Below are 16,980 nucleotides of genomic sequence, written 5' to 3'. Positions count from 1 at the left end.
AGGGAAAAAGCCACTCTTGATAGATCACATAACAGTATGACAAGTGATGTTTGCTTTCTAAGCTTGGTATTTATTTAATGCATTTCAGACTACTCTATTCCTTCCTATGAATTTTTGTCCTATTTGTGGACAGAATTTTTTTTTTAATTTGCTAATTGTAAACTAAAAGGCTGTACTCAGAAATAAATGACAAGAAAACGTAGGTCATCATTATATGTGCAGTACGTATTTTGTGTGCTTATTCTATTAGGAAGGTATAATGAAGACCCAAGTTTCCCAAGGGAGTTTTCCTGAGGTGTCCCTAAGATTGGCATATGGCAGAAAGCTCTCTTAAGCTAAACATCCCTATCATGGTCTAGGATACAATAGTCTGAGTTCTCAGTGGAGTAATTGTTCAAGTGCTGGAGTGAAGACAACTAAGGGCCAGTTATTTATATCACTGAGAAAAGCAATTTCTTTTAAGCAAGATGGTTGTGAAGATCTTAAACCCTTAAAATACAATTTTAGTAATTCCACTTGCTCATATGATCGCCAAAACTCATTAATATGCCTTTAAGCCAATTGACAGAATATCTGTTCTCTAGGACTTTGGTTGAGAATAATATGTTGATCTTTCAGAAAATGAGTTTCTGGAGAGGGCATCCAAGATGGCCGGCCAGAGGGAGGCAGCATTCTGTGTTGCTCCATGACCTGGGACTCAAGTAGTTGGAGTACTGCTTCTCTGCATGAGATAGAACCCCTCCACATACAGTTGCTCACATGCAGAAATAAGAGCTGCTGTGCCCACTCAGGGATCCAGGCCTCAGCATCAGAGCAGAAACTCTGACTACTCACCCACGCAGGACTTCTAAGTGCCAGAACAGGACGACTGGTATTAGCACCCATGCAGAACTCTGGGCCACCCACTCATGCAGAATTCCAGGATGCCATTTCCAGCAGGACACCAGCTGCTACCCACACTCAGGAACTCTGGCAGCCACTCCCTTGTGGACCCTCATCTACCAATGCACGGCTCCCCAGTCACCTCCATCTTGGGACTCTGCAGCCACTGCCTTAGCCCCTCACATGTGGCAGCCTGCCTGGACCTGAGGACATTACACAGGTTCTGAAGACAGTTGACAGTCACAACACTGCAAGCTACAGAGCTCTTCTCTGAACACATTGCCCAACACCATTGCCTGGCTCCTGACACCTAACCCAACACCCCATTGCTGAAGGAAACCACCTCAATCTTGGGTCAACTTCATCACTATCTTTGGTTAGGAAAACTCTCAGTTCAGAACATGGGCTAGCCAAGTATCCATAGTTTCTAATACCAACACCACCCTATCCTGGCAGCCACTAACCTGGCACAGTGACTGCCCAGTACAAAATAACTCTCTGTGACAGGTATGCATCCCACTGAGCACAACATACAAAAGGTCGCTGATTAGGAAATAGTAAGGGAGAGGGTGTGTGAGATACAGTTTAGAGACTGATTTAGAGACCAGGAACTTTGAGGTCTACAAGTGAGATAAGGAGGTAAGACCAGGTGCCCACATCACACAGGTGGGCCCCAAAGGAGATCCTTGAAGTGCAGTTTCCCATCAGGGACAGGCAGGTACTATATGCAACTTCCAGGTGGCCTGTACCCAAGAACAACCCTCCCACCCTGATAACCTTCACCATCATGAGGGCAGAGATACTAGCTAACAACAGACAACCCCATCTATTGGATGAGAAGTGAAGAGGAAATATACTAATCTCCAACTAAAACAATCCCTATTTGTTATTTTAAGATTTTTTTCTTTTCTCCTTCTCTATCCTCCCACCCACACATCCCCAACATTTGTGAAACCAAGTATTTTGAATGAATTAGAATACTGAGGACTAGGATGTCTGAATAGTATATCACAGTTGTGTCATGTATCATTTTTTCTCCTATTTTTATAATTTTTGCCTTTTTTATTTTTCTTAATATTCATATGTGGTTTTTTTATGTACTCCTTTGTGTTCCCACTCACCCAAATTACTTCCTCTTTGTTCTCCTGTTACTAACATTTTCCTTTAGATCCCTCTGATACTTCCTATGATATAATAACTCTGTAGCCTCACCTCCTTTCTCCTCAGCATATCATCCTACACCTCACCCCTGGTTCTTTGTCTATAATCAGAAAATCCTTTTGCAAACCTGCTGTTTATATTGTAGATAATAATTGAATTCACCATTTCTGTATATTGTAACCAAACTGTAAACATCTTAATAGCAACTATTTGGTGTAAGGTTGTATGTATATTGTATATATTGGGACCTTTTAACATTGTTCTTCCCCTCAAAGAAGAGGTATTTGAATCCTGCAGGGGCACTATAAGCCTATAGAATAAAATACTAATGCCTCAGATACAACATGAAAAAACAAGGGAAGAAAATGCCCAAAACAAATCAGGATACTACATTATTAGAATCCATGGCCAGCATAGCAGAAGAAATTACAAAGAAGGAGTCAGGATATACATAATGAAAATGTTCTGTAAAATGAAGAATAATATAAGAGAGGAAATACAGGCAGAAAAATATCATTTAGATAAAGAGCTGCATAAGCAAGTACAAGAAGCAAATGATTATTTCAATAGGGAGATAGAGGATATATATATACATACACACACACACACACACACACACACACACACACACACACCACAGTGAAGATGGTAAGAAATAATTGCAGAACATTCAAGAAATACAGGATAGCTTAAAATGACCAAAATTTAAGAATTATTGGGATAGAGGAAAGCAGAGAGTTCAAAATCAAAGGCATGAACAATCTGTTCAATGAAATAATATCAGAAAATTTTCCAAACATGAAGAATGAATTGGAAAACCAAATACAAGAGGCTTACAGAATGCCAAATGTTCAAAATCACAACAAATCCACACCAAGTCACATTATAATAAAAATGCTTAGCACAGAGAATGAGGAGAGAATTTTAAGAGCCACAAGAGAAAGGAATCAGATTATTTATAGGGGGAAATGGATTAGGATATTGCACAGCTTTCAACCCAGAAAGCTAGAAGATCCTGGAACAGCATAAACCCAGCTTTGGGGAAAAAAAAGATGCCAATCAAGAATCTTGTATCCAAAAAAAATAATAAGCTTTAGATTCACAACTTCCATGATAAATAAAAGTTAAAATAATTTACAAGTAGAAAGTCTGCACTACAGAACATCCTTGGCAAAATATTCCATGAAGAGGAAATGAAAATCAGCAGAGGAAGGTATTACACTAAAGGAAAAAACTAATCAAAGGAGAAACCAAGTTAAATATCAAAAATAAACAAAAATGGCTGGAAATGCAAATAATCTGAAATAATAACCCTGAATGTTAACGACCTAAACTCACCAATCCAAAGACATAGACTGGCATATTGGATTTTTTAAAAAGAGCCAACCATATACTGCCTCCAAGAGACTTATATCATAGGAAAAGACATCCACAGACTTAAGGTGGAAGGCTGGAAAAAATCATACACCTCACAGGGACTGTGGAAGCAAGCAAGGGATTTCATCCTTATATTAAATAAAATAGACTTCAAGCTAAAGTTAATCAAAAGGGACAAGGGAGGACATTTCATGCTGCTCAACAGAACAATACACCAACAAGACATAAAAATTATAAGTATATATGCCCCATACAACAAAGCACCCATGTTCATTAAACAAACTCTTCTTAAGTTCAAGAGTCAAATAGATTACAACACAATAATTCTGGGTGACTTTAACATACCTCTTTCACCACTGGATAGATCTTCCAAATAAAAGCTGAACAAAGTAACTCTAGAACTCAATAATACAATCAATAACTTAGACTTAACTAACATATATAGAATATTTCATCCTTCAACAAGTGTATACACTTTCTTCTCAGCAGTACATGGATTCTTTTCTAAAATAGACCTTGTATTATGCCACAAAGCAACTCTTAGCAAATACAAAGAAGTAGAGATACTAACCCGAATTCTATGAGCTCATAATGGAATGAAAGCACAAATCAATGCTAAAATAAAAAATTAATAGCTACTCCAAGACTTGGAGACTGAATAATATACTCCTGAATGAATAACAGGTTGCAAAAGATATCAAGAAGGAGAATAAAACTTCTTAGAGGCAGATGAGATAACAGATACAACATATCAAAATCTCTGGGACCCTATGAACCCAGTACTAAGAGGAAAATTCATTGCATGGAGTTCATTCCTTAAAAGAAGAAAAAGTCAACAAATAAAGACTTAACATTACATCCCAAAGCCCTAGAAAAAGAAGAAATCATCACCAAAAGCAGTAGAAGTCAAGACATAATTAAAATCTGAGCTGAAATCAATGAAATTGAGACAAAATAAAATTGACATAACAAAAAGTTGGTTCTTTGAAGAAATAAATAAAATTGACAAATCCTTAGCCATAATAACAAAGAGAAGGAGAGAGAAAACTCAAATAACTAACATATGTGATAAAAATAAAATATCACAACAGACACTACAGAAAAACAGAAGATAATTAGAAATTATTTTGAAAACTTTTATTTCAATAAAATAGAAAATATCAAAGGCATCCACAAATTACTTGAGTTCTATGATTTGTCCAAATTAAATCAGAATGCTACATACAATTTAAACAGATCAGTTTCAAGCAATGAAATAGAAGACACCATCAGAAGCCTATCAACCAAGAAAACCCCAGGACCAGATAGATATGTAACTGAGTTCTACAAAACCTTCAGAGAAGAAGTAATATCAATACTCTTCAAGTTATTTCATGAAATAGCAAAAAAGAAAAGCATTTCCAAACTCATTCTATGAGGCCAATATCATCCTGATTCCAAAACCAGGCAAAGACACATCAAAGAAAGAAAACTTTAGACCAATATCTTAAATGAAAAGATGTGCAAAAATTCTCAATAAAATTCTGGCAAATCGAATTAAAAATTTAATCAAAAAGATACTGCACAATGATCAACTGGGGTTCATTCTAGGGATGCAAGGTTGATTCAACATATGGAAATCAATAAATGTAATTCATCAAATCAATATACTTTAATATAAGAACCATATGATCATCTCAATAGATTCAGAAAAAGCATTTAACAAACTACAGCACCCCTTCATGTTCAAAACATTAGAAAAACTAGGAATAACAGGAACATATCTCAATGTTGTAAAAGCTATCTATGCTAAGCCCAAAGTCAACATCATTCCAAATGGAGAAAAATTGAAATTATTTTCTCTAAAAACTGGAACAAGACAGGTATGCCCTCTTTCACCACTTCTGTTTAACATAGTTCTTGAAACACTGGCCAGAGCAATTAGACATATAAAAGAAATTAAAGGGATAGAGATAAGAAAATAACTCAAATTAGCACTATTTGCGAACAATATGATTCTATACTTAGAAGTCCCAAAAAATTGCACCAGAAAACTTCTAGAACTAGTAAATGAAATCAGCAAAGTAGCAGTATATAAAATCAACACCCATAAATCAAATGCATTTCTGTATATCAGTGACAAAACCTCTAAAAGGGAAACAAGGAAAAGCATCCCATTTCCAATAGCTTAAAAAAATAAAATAAAATACTTGGGAATCAATTTAGTGAAAGACATGAAAGAACTCTACAACAAAAACTATAGAACACTAAAGAAAGAAATGAAAGAAGACCTTAGAAGCTGGAAAGATCTCCCCTGTTCTTGGATAGGCAGAATTAATATTGTCAAAATGACCATACTACCAAAGCACTACACCCATTTAATGCAATTTCAATCAAAATCCCAATGACATCTCTCATAGAAATAGAACAAGCTGTCATCAAATTCATCTGGAAAAATAAGAGACCCCGAATAGGTAATGCAATCCTTAGCAAGTAGAGTGAAGCAGGTGGCATCATTATAACAGATCTTACACTAGACAACAGAGCAATAGTAACAAAAACAGCATGGTATTGGCACCAAAATAGACTTGTAGACCAATGGTATAGAATAGATAACACAGATTCAAACCCACAGAATTACAGTTTCCTATATTAGACAAAGGTGCCAAGGACATACGTTGGAGGAACCATACCTCTTCAACAAGTGATGCTGGGAAAACTGGAAATTCATATGCAACAAAAATGTAATGAAACCCGTATCTCTCACCAGGCACAAAATTCAACTCAAAGTGGATTAGGGACCTTGGAATTAAACCACAGAGAGTGCACCTAATAGAAGAAAAATAGGCCAAATCTCCATCATGTTGGATTAGACCCCACTTCCTTAATAAGACTCCTATAGCACAAGAATTAAAATCAAGAATCAATAAATGCAATGAATTCAAATGAAAAAGCTTCTTCTCAGCAAAAGAAGCAACCAGTAAGGTAAACAGAGGGCCTACATTTTGGGAGCAAATTTTTACCACATGCACATCAGAATGAGCACTAATCTCTATGATATATAAAGAACTCAAAAATCACACACACAAAAAAATCAATAACTGGGCCAAGGAACAGAACACACACTTCTCAGAACATTATACACAATCAGTCAACAAATATGTGAAAAACTGTTTGACATCTCTAGCAATTAGAGAAATGCAAATCAAAACTACTCTAAGGTTTCATCTCATTCCAGTCAGAATGACAGCTACTTAAACTACAAACAACAATAACTGTTGGTGAGCATGTGGGGAAAAAGGCACACTCATACATTGCTGATGGAATTGCAGATTGGTGCAGCTAATATGGAAGGTAATTTCCAAGGAGATTCCTTGGAAAACAGGGAATGGAATCACCATTTAACCCAACTATCCCACTCCTCTGTCTATAACGAAAGGACTTAAAAACAGCATATTGCAGGCACTCAGCCACATCAGTGTTTATGGTAGCACAATTCAAAATAGCTAAAGTGTGGAACCAACCTAGATGTTTCTCAATAGATGAATGGATGAAAAAATGTGGCATATATGCACAATGGAATATTACTCAGCAATAGAAGAGAATAAAATCATGGCATTTGCAGGTAAATGGATGGCATTGGAGAAGATAATGGTAAGTGAAAAAACAAATGCTGAATCTTTTCTCTGATATAAGGGGGCTGATTCATAATGGAAATTGTGGGGGCCATGAGAGGAATAGATCAACTGTAGATAGGGCAAAGGTGTGGGAGGGCAAGGGCTTGTGTAGAAAGACAGTGGAACAAGATGGCCATCATTATTCTAACTACAAGTATGAAGACATGAGGGGCTGGGGATATAGCTCAGTCTGTAGAATGCTTGCTTTACATGCACAAAGCCCTGGTTTCAATCCACATCACCACAAAAAAAATTATATATATATATATATAGAGAGAGAGAGAGACATGAATGGTGTGACTCTACTTCGTGTACAACCAGGTATATGAAAAATTGTGTTCTATCTGTGAAATATGTATTGTAATGCATTCTGCTTATATAACAAATTAGAATAATAAAACTAGTTTATATTGTGTGTAATTATATCCACTGTGCTTGTCACATATTAGCTAATTGATATTATTAGTAATAGAGTTACCATACGAGATCTGAACTGGATACATTTACAAGAGAAAATCTGTGGTAATTTGTTTAAGCCATATTGTGAGTTTCTATCTCTCAATTTGAATATAATCCAAACTCATATACATAGCAGTGTTTAGGGTATGCTAAAATGAATTAAATGTAGAAAAACCCAAATATTACTATTTCTAAGTATTAATCCTACCTTTTTGGTATAATTAGGGTCTTTAAAAGTAGATAACAAAGTTCAGTCATTCAGAAAGAAAAATTGTTTCATAGAAACAAAAAAGGAATAATTACAATAGTGAATATTGCTATGGATCCTATGTTTGTACCAAGGACATTGTGTATCATTAGTATTATCTACTTTTTCCATGTATACAATATGAAATTGAACTATTAACAGATAAGTAAGCATCCTCACATGTAAGAACCACCTCATCCATGTTTACATCATTTGTTATCTGCAGTCTTGCAACAACTTCCTGAGTGGTTCCTCTGCATTGTCTTTCCCTCTAAAATCCAACTTGGTGACTGCATTTTGAGATTTTTCAAAACAGAAACTTTATTCACATTTCTCTTATGCTTAACTCTTTTCAATGGCTACCCAATGTGCTTCACAGATATTTTAAACTCCTACTAATTATCCAGCTTTCACTTAACTCTCTAGCATCATCTGCACTTTGCTGAGCCTTCTCCTGTTGAACTATTCTTGAAGTTCTTGGGAGTTTTCCTTACTATTGTATGTGCTTTTCCTTTTGAGTCTCCCTCTGTCCCTCAACCCCTTTTCCTATCCTGTGGATTCTTTAGAATTCACTTTAGTTATTAAGGATTTTAGGATTTTTTTATGATCTCCGCTGGAGGTTTCATTAGTATTATACAAATTTACTACTTGTTACAGTCTCAGTACCCAGATGGAATATAAGGTCTGGTTGATTCATAAACTGTGTCAACTTTATATGTCTGTATATCCAGCACTTATCTCTGGTATATGACAGTCACTTAATAAATATTCTTTGTACTTATTAGAGTAAATGATTCTTTGTTATGTATTACATAATGAAGGCCTTAATTTTCCTGACTACTCTCAAAGGATACCCAATATTCTACTTTCTTCTGTGACAATATGAAATGCCATTACATGTGATGACATAGAAATGCCTGGGTCTATAATTGGCAGAACTCTTTATCTTGCTTTTTCATATCTCTGAGTTAAACACTCTGATTAAGAATGCAGAGTCATTTCTACCAAAAATGTTAATCAAACAGAACAAAACAAACAGGAGAAGATTTACCTTAGGGAGGGGTTTGGCAGGTTTACAGTGGAGTCCTCCAACAAAGTCAAAATTTGGTAAGAATGGACGAGGAAATTCTAAGTCCCAATAGGTTCGAATGAGCCAAAAATCAGCTTTTCCCATTGTCTCATATATTGTAGTGGGTCTCCCTGAATGGAGAAAAGAAAAAAAGAAAGCAAAAGAAGAAAAGATAATGAGAGACGTGTATCTTGAAGGCTTCATATAATATTCATAAAAAGAAATGGATTAGTGTAGGCAAGATGCTTAAAATGCATGTGTGTACATGTATGTGTGTTTGCATCCTTCAATTGATATGTTTTATAGTGTGTGTTTTGTACTATGATTGATATGTTTTAGATGTTAATATGTACATAAACTAATTGTGTTGGTACTTTCTAATGTTCCATCAGTATATATACAATCACAAATAATTACTAACAGAAGCCAGCACAGAAGTCAAGATGAAGTTCATTCTGTCTCTAAAACTGCAAAAGTAACCTAAATTTTCAAAATTTGTGTGAGCTCCATAACCAATCAGTGTTCCCATAACTGTAAAGACATCTTTTCTAGGAGTACTCAGTCTAATTCTCACAATTGAACAAACCATTCCCTTGATTCTTGATTCTACAAGTGAACTGTAATGGTCAGTGAGTATGCCTGGATTCCTAGTGACCACTACTGTAATTGCCTCATATTAAGAGGTTAGTAATATTAACTTGGTAAAATTTATATATTTGAAAATAACAGCCAGAAAGTTTTACAAATCATTACAATCGAGATTTGTTCTCATGCTTACTTTAGTTCATATTGTCTTAAATGGTAAATATTATGCTTTACAAATATAGACTAATAAGGTGTGGTTCCACTCTGCATAAAAGTTTTAGGCCTTAAGACATGATTTGTTTTTATTAAAGGAATGTGAAATATGAAATAGCTCAATTTATAGCTCTCTGTATCTGAGATAGGCACAGTATTAACTGTGAAGGAATATTTAAGGTAATTCAGATAAATATTTTAATTTCTAAGGAGAAAACAAAGCTACTCAAAAATAAAAAATTTCCTCCATGGTTCATACATATGGTTCTGCTAGTAATACATATGTATGTTATTAATTTCATGTCTATCATCATTAAAACATTTAGTGAAATTAGTAATGACTGTCATTAAAGATGAAAAGAGTTGTTAAATGCAGAGAAATCTTTCATGAATCAATTTGCAAGTTATGGCTTCCTAGAGCATTCTGTGCAAGTGATTGCCACTGGTTTCTAATTGGTCCTACAATGTAAAAGCCCTTTTTTATTGGTGAGACTCTTTGTTCATCTTTTATTTTCATCCTATACTTTTATTTACAGAAAATAAAATTTTTCTGATTTTATATTTATGAAAACTCAGCTTCAAAGTCACAGAAAAATTAGGATTTCAAGTAATAATTAAAGAATCAACTTACCTAGAGCTTCACTGTAAAACTGATTCCATTTCTTGACATCAAATGTCTGGATCCAAAAATCAAAAAAAAGCATAAGCACTGTATTTTTAACCCTCTCCGTGAATGTCATTTGATCACTTAATTCTGACATAGTAATGGGCACATAGGAGGGAGGGACTGTAAGTCCCCCACTGTACTTTTCATATGTGTAGCCAAATGTGAAGCGGAGAGTGTATACAAATGGTATTTTAAGTAGCTCAGCCAGCAGCTCACCACAGGGACCAATAGCATCCGCAAGAACGACATCAAATTTTGATTTGTGTAGTTTCATCATAATTTTCTTGTTTAAAACTACATTTCTGCAGAGTTGTTCAATTGTATCAGAATATTCCTTGAAAACTTTTTGCAATAATGAATACAATTTCCAAAAGTCATTTTTTGGAGTATCATAAATTAATTCATGGATCCATTTGGAGAAATGTTCTTCCAAATGTTGTTCACTTGAAGGTGCAGGATAAACCTCAAAATTAATAGCAGATGTTGTGTTGGGATTAATAAGAATGGAAGCTGTTGATGTCAGAACAGTCACCTCATGACCTCTCTGGAGAAGTTCATCCAGGATTGTCTTTATGTTGATCCAATGGCTGTATTCTGTGGGCCACACCAGCACTTTTCCACAGCTTCCAGAACTAAAATAACACATGAGTTGTATCAGCAGAAGAACCGAGTTCCATTTCACAGACATCTTGGTACAATGTAATTCTTCTTTTACATTAGCAGCTCTTCTTTTCTTCAATTTCTCAGACTTATATCTCAGGACAAAGCAATCCAAAGTTAAAGTATAACTCCTGCACTTCAAAGTACAATCATAGTGTTAACAGGTTGATGGATAGGAGAACAAACACAAGATAGAGTACCTAAAGGTTGTAAAAACTTTTTTTTAAACTTCTTTATTTTTCTAAGTGCTATTTTCCAGCTAAGATTTAATGATCTCTCATATATTCAATACCTGTCTTATGTCTTGTGTTTTAGAGTGATATCAAAAACAGTGGCAACTGACAGGATCTCTCATAATAATACAAGTGACACAGCATTTCTTTGATTACCTGATTCAAAGGTAATTTTTAAATATTCTCAATATTTATGGATACTCTATAATTCACCAATTTTAAAATGTATAATTCAATGTTTCCTAATATATGCATAGAATTGTGAAATCTTATTATTTATGAATTTAAATCCAATTTTTCTTCTGGGTTTATTCCATTTTATATTCCTATAACAAAATACCTAAATCAGGGGTATATTATAAATAAAAGATTCATTTTGACCATGATTCTATTGCCTGGATTGGTATCTGATTAGGACACTGTTTAGCACACTCTGGCTATGTCACAACATGGCAGAAAAATAAAATGGGAATTGGGTATGTACCCAAAAAGTCAAGCAATTGGAGTGACCCCGTTTTATACCAACTGTCTTTTGCAGCAAGTAATCCAGTCCTTCCATAGACATATTAATCCTTATTAAAGTCTTAATCATTGCTATGGTCTGAAAATAAGGTTTTCCTCCAGAACTTCTGTTGATGCAGGACTATTCAAAGGTAAAATCATTATTAGATTATGAGAACTAAAACCTAATTAGTCCAAACTAGAGTACACTGAGTGGGTGTAACTCTACGCAGGTGGAGCTTGGCTGCTGGAGGTGGGTTGTTGGGGGTGCATTTGGCCTGTGGAGTCTCAGTGTCTGTCTGTCTGTCTGTCTGTCTGTCTGTCTGTCTGTCTGTCTCTCTCTCTCTCTCTCTCTCTCTCTCTCTCTCTCTCCTTTCACTCCTTAACATGAGCTGAACATCTTTTCTTTGCTAGGCAAGTGCTCTACTACAATGCCACATCTCAAGCCCTCCTTTAATTAATTTTTTTACTGAATAATTTATTATTTTCCCATTGTATAATGATGACAAACTTTGGAATATAAAATATATATTTTGTAATATATAAAGCATATATTTAAAATAATTTTTAAACAAGAGATAAACAAGATAAAAATTTTCTAAATATTGACCATGCAAACTGTACATTGTCCAGAGCACTCTTTAAAATTATAATTTTTAACTGGATGATACTGGTTTCTGTAGAGAGAGTCTGTAGGTTTCTGTAGGGAGAGTTATCTCTGTGATTCACATGGGGCATCAAGGTACTCTGTGTATCCAATAATTGTAAACTAATGTTCAATCTTTGTCTCACTAGTTTGTAGTCCAAAGCTATCCATGCTGTAGATAATATTACATGATAAAGGTAGAGTAGTATAACCTATGTTGGTGATCTAATTATCAACATGTGTTTTCTCTAATTCTGTGACATCCTTATGAAAATAGTACAAACTCAATTTGAGGAAATTCAGAAAATTGTGAAAAAGTATAAAAAATAAAATGGGATTCATTTATACTCCCCATCCTACTTTGAAATTTGTATATTTTAATCCTAGTTTTTATTCTATGGAGTGCCTCATATGTCATGAAGCATTTTTCTCTTGCTACTTCACAATTTTCTTTTAAGGAATAGAATAACTATCACTATTTGTATCTTCAATGTTAGATATTAGATTCTTATTACAACTTCTTTTATTCTTGGGAGCTAGTCCAGGGAGCTCCTCCTCATGCTGCCACAAGAAAAAACTGGCTGGTGAAAAGTTTCCTCTAAAATATCTCTAATTCCTATAGATATTGATGGACAAAATAAAACAATTAGGGAGTTAAGAGGAAAATTTTATATATCAGGAAGTTGCAATTTAAGAAAAAAAGAGGACATGTGAAAATTAAAAAAGAAATCCATTTGAAGTTATAGATTTCTATATCTGATTTTGGAGGATTTTGTTTGTTTAATTACTTAATAAGCAGTAGAATGACTCCAGTTAGTAATCCATGGCTGGAAGCTGGGGAATGGGAAAGTTCTGATAGACATCTTTGTGGTGATTCAAATGCTTTTGATACAGAATGTAGTAATAGTTGCACAACACTGTGAATTTTAAATACACTTATTAATTTAAAATGCTTAAAATTTAAAATGTTATTTTTTACTTCATTATTAAAAAATAAATTACTGGCCATATTTGGCCCAGAGGCCCTAATTTATTATTTATAGCTTGTACCATAAATTAATTCCTACATATTAAAAATAGCAAATACTTTTATTTTTATTATTTACACCTTAAACATCTTATCTTTATTACTATTGCTATTACTATTATTAATATAATAATAATTATTATTATTAGGTACTCTGGATTGAACCCAGGGGTACTAAACCACTGAGTCATATACCATTTTTTTTTTTTTTTTTTACATTTTGCTGAGAGATAGGGTCTCATTGAGTTACTTAGGACTTGCTAATCAGCTGAGGCTGGGTTTGAACTCATGATCCCTCTGCCTCATCCTTCAAGCCACTGGGGTTACAGATGTGCAGCACTGCAACTAGATTAAACATGTTATTTTTCACAACATTTTAAGTAAATTAGGTGAGAACTACAATCATTTTGGAAATTTTTCTATCCACTTAATACTGATTACAGTTAATGAATATTTAATTTGCTATGTTGAAGGACTGTTCTTAAGGTGTTACCAAGTTAAGATATCTGTCACTCATTTTCTTAAACCATTGAGATAGGCAATGATGTTTCCTCATCTCCATTTCACTGGTGGAAAAGCTGACACACAGAGGATAGGTTGCTGAACCTCACATGATTCTGTAGTGTAATTGCAAGGATGTGAATCCAAGGTATGTGCTCCAGGCTTAACCACCATACTTTCTAGGTTCCAGTATTTTCAAAATATAGTATATATAGTCTCCATTTTTATAGCTCTCTATCCATTTTATATTATCACAAATGCATACTTTAAAAAGCTTGAAAATATTGTTCTAGTTACCCATCACTTTATAACAAGCTGTCTTCAACTATGCTTAAGACATCAATAATCATTTAATCATAACTCTTGAAATCCAGGTGTGGGCTGGGGTCAGTGATGTGGTTTTTGTATAGGATTTTTTTAAGTGATTTCAGTCCTATGGTTGCTGGGACTGTTATCACCTGAGAGTCATTCACTCATATACCTGGTGAATGGCATCTACTGGCTGAATAACCATGACTTTTCAGGCATATTTTTTTTTTAACTCTCCATCAACTCATCATTGATCAGCAAGACTTTGAGTATGGCACAAGGCTCCAGAATGTCTCAAGAGAGAGTGAGAGAGACAGGGGCAGATTTAAACAAAGAGGAATAGAAAATAGCTTTTTCTTATTGAGTTTTGGAAGTTAAGCTATGTTATAATCAGATGTTGTGTTGATTAAGACAGCCACACAACTCTACCAAGTGGAAGAGGAGAGAACACGCATGATGGAAAGACTGTGAATAAATGTATATTCCCATCTCAAGACCCCTCACAAATAGGAAGCTCATTTAGATTTTATAACATGAAGTCAATAATGTTGTTTCTTGATCCAAATGTGGGTACATAAAAGGATTTACTTAATGAAAATGTCATCAGTTGTACACTTAATGTTGTGTACATTTTATATGTATGTTATATTGCAATAGAAAGTTTCCATTTAAAAAAAATCCACAAATATTAATGTGGGGTGGCCAGCACCTTGCCAGGGAATTCTTGTCTGCTTAGAGGGATAATCCTCCTAAGAAATTAAAGTTTATAATAATTAGTGAATAACAAAAGACAAAGTTGGAAAGATAGTTTCAAAATGTTGGAGCCCCAGATAGGTCCAGGCTACAGAGGAGCTGGAACTAGACAAGTAGAAAATAGCTACTGTGGTTTATTTAAGAGGGTACACTAAAGCAGGAATAAGGTTACATTGACGGAGTCTTGCTCTGTGATGTTTTTCAGTCAGCAGGTTGATTGGCATCTTGGCAGGTCACACTCAACTCAGAGAGTCTGTGCAGCTACAGCAGGTCACACCATCTCCAATGCTGTGTGGGACCTGGGAAGAGCTGAATAGGGCTCACAGTGTGTCTGGGCAGTCAACCAGAGAAAGTTCCCAAACACCTGATTCTTCTATTCATTAGGTTTCCAGGAGGGACACTCCACACACAGCCCATGGATAGCTCTCAACAAAATATAATTGTTGAATTATTCAGTGGGAGTCATTAAGCAGCTGTAAACATTGACATTAAAGCAATAAAATCAATAAAGTTATTTGAACTCAGAATTTCATAAATATCATAATTTTTAATAAACATTGTAAAGAATTTATTCATATATATTTTAAATATGAAATGAGTGTGTTAAAAACAAGCCCTTAATAGATCAAATATTTATGTGCCAGATTCTTGGCCAATTGAAATATTCTAAATGACACTAAAGAATTGACAATATATCAATTCTTGGAACCTGCTATCATGAATCAATTTGCTTATTTCACCAATTAATTTTTCAACTCACATCATATGTAAAACATTATTGTGAAAAGTTTAGCACTGTAAAAGTACATAGGGTAATATTTAAAATTCCAGTCCTTGAAATTTTGTGTATTCATCAAGACTGACTCCCCTGTTTTTTCCACAGTTTTCATATATTCTATTTATTTCTAAAGATATACATACTGGGGATTTAACCAGGAGTACTTTACTACTGAGACTTTTATACTCTTTTTCTTCTAAGTTTTTAGGGCATTGAACTTGCAATCCTCCTGTCTCCTGAGCCTCTGTGATTACAGAAATTCATCACAGCTTATTTTTATTTTTCTGGAAGTTGAAATGTTGGTACTAATATGACAAGAAGAACTTTCAATGATATTGCCTCTAATCTATTAATTCCTGATAATTGCTGTATTTTCTGTATTCCTTCACATAGGTATAAGTTCATTGACTTGAAGCCATTTGTGCAGTTGGAAATGTTCATACATTCAAATGCTCATGCTCAAGTATTTTTTCCAACACAGATGTTTAGATGTAGAATTCTAGGATGACACAGAATATTTAAATTTTACATAACAAGATTTTATCACATCACAGGGCCTCAGAAATAACTCTCATAGACTTCTAAAGTTTGAAAGTCTTCTCTGGGGAAACAATTTATTGACATAATTTCTATTTCTCAAAGTATCAATGACTTTTTTCATCTTATATGATATGGAATATTTTTAGTTCTGAACTGCCTCCTTATATCCTGCATATATTTTCACATTGAACTGCTTATCTTTTTGACTGATGATTTGCATTCATGCTCATCACACAATGAACACTATTCCTTTGATACATTTGTTACAGTATAAGTTTGATGAAAATTAGTTCATATGTATGTCCATGATTTAATGTTACTATCTTCAATTGTACTATATTGACCCAATTTTTCTTTAAAACTGTGTTAATTATCTAAACAAGTTGCTTGGAAAAATCTGTTAAAAACTATTCCTGTACTATCCCTACCATTGAAGTTTTATTTTTATAACAAAAACATGCCTTAGGCTGGAGAATATATATATATATATTGCCTTAGATAATGTTCTCTTTGCCCATAAAGACTAATAGATTGTTCCTAAGCTAGACTACTTTAATTTTAAAGAGCTTCCATGATGTGCAGTATTCAGGAGGATCTTCAGAATCTCTTTCATTTTATCTGTCAAGTTTTCATAGATTTTTGATAGTTTTTTGTTGTTGTTTTATGGTTGTTACTGATTATGGTAAACCAGAATATGTCCAGGTCTAAAATGAAAT

General features: G+C 34.3%; 1 protein-coding gene across 1 annotated transcript in view; it reads right to left on the bottom strand.

Annotated features, from left to right (window-relative positions):
* LOC101974021 (UDP-glucuronosyltransferase 2B17) overlaps positions 1-11,025 on the bottom strand; it is a 31,177-nt gene extending 20,152 nt beyond the window's left edge. The window contains exons 1-2 of the mRNA XM_078021375.1: positions 10,281-11,025; positions 8,834-8,982 (exon numbers count right to left, since the gene is read on the bottom strand). Coding sequence (XP_077877501.1) covers positions 8,834-8,982; positions 10,281-11,004 — 873 coding nt within the window. The 5' untranslated portion in view covers positions 11,005-11,025. The remainder of the gene's footprint in view (positions 1-8,833; positions 8,983-10,280) is intronic.
* Between the last annotated feature and the right edge of the window lie 5,955 nt (positions 11,026-16,980).

Source organism: Ictidomys tridecemlineatus, chromosome 9, assembly GCF_052094955.1.
Source record: "Ictidomys tridecemlineatus isolate mIctTri1 chromosome 9, mIctTri1.hap1, whole genome shotgun sequence".
Lineage (NCBI taxonomy): Eukaryota > Metazoa > Chordata > Mammalia > Rodentia > Sciuridae > Ictidomys > Ictidomys tridecemlineatus.
Note: the sequence above shows the minus strand (reverse complement) of the source record. Positions and strands in the feature narration are given on the sequence as shown.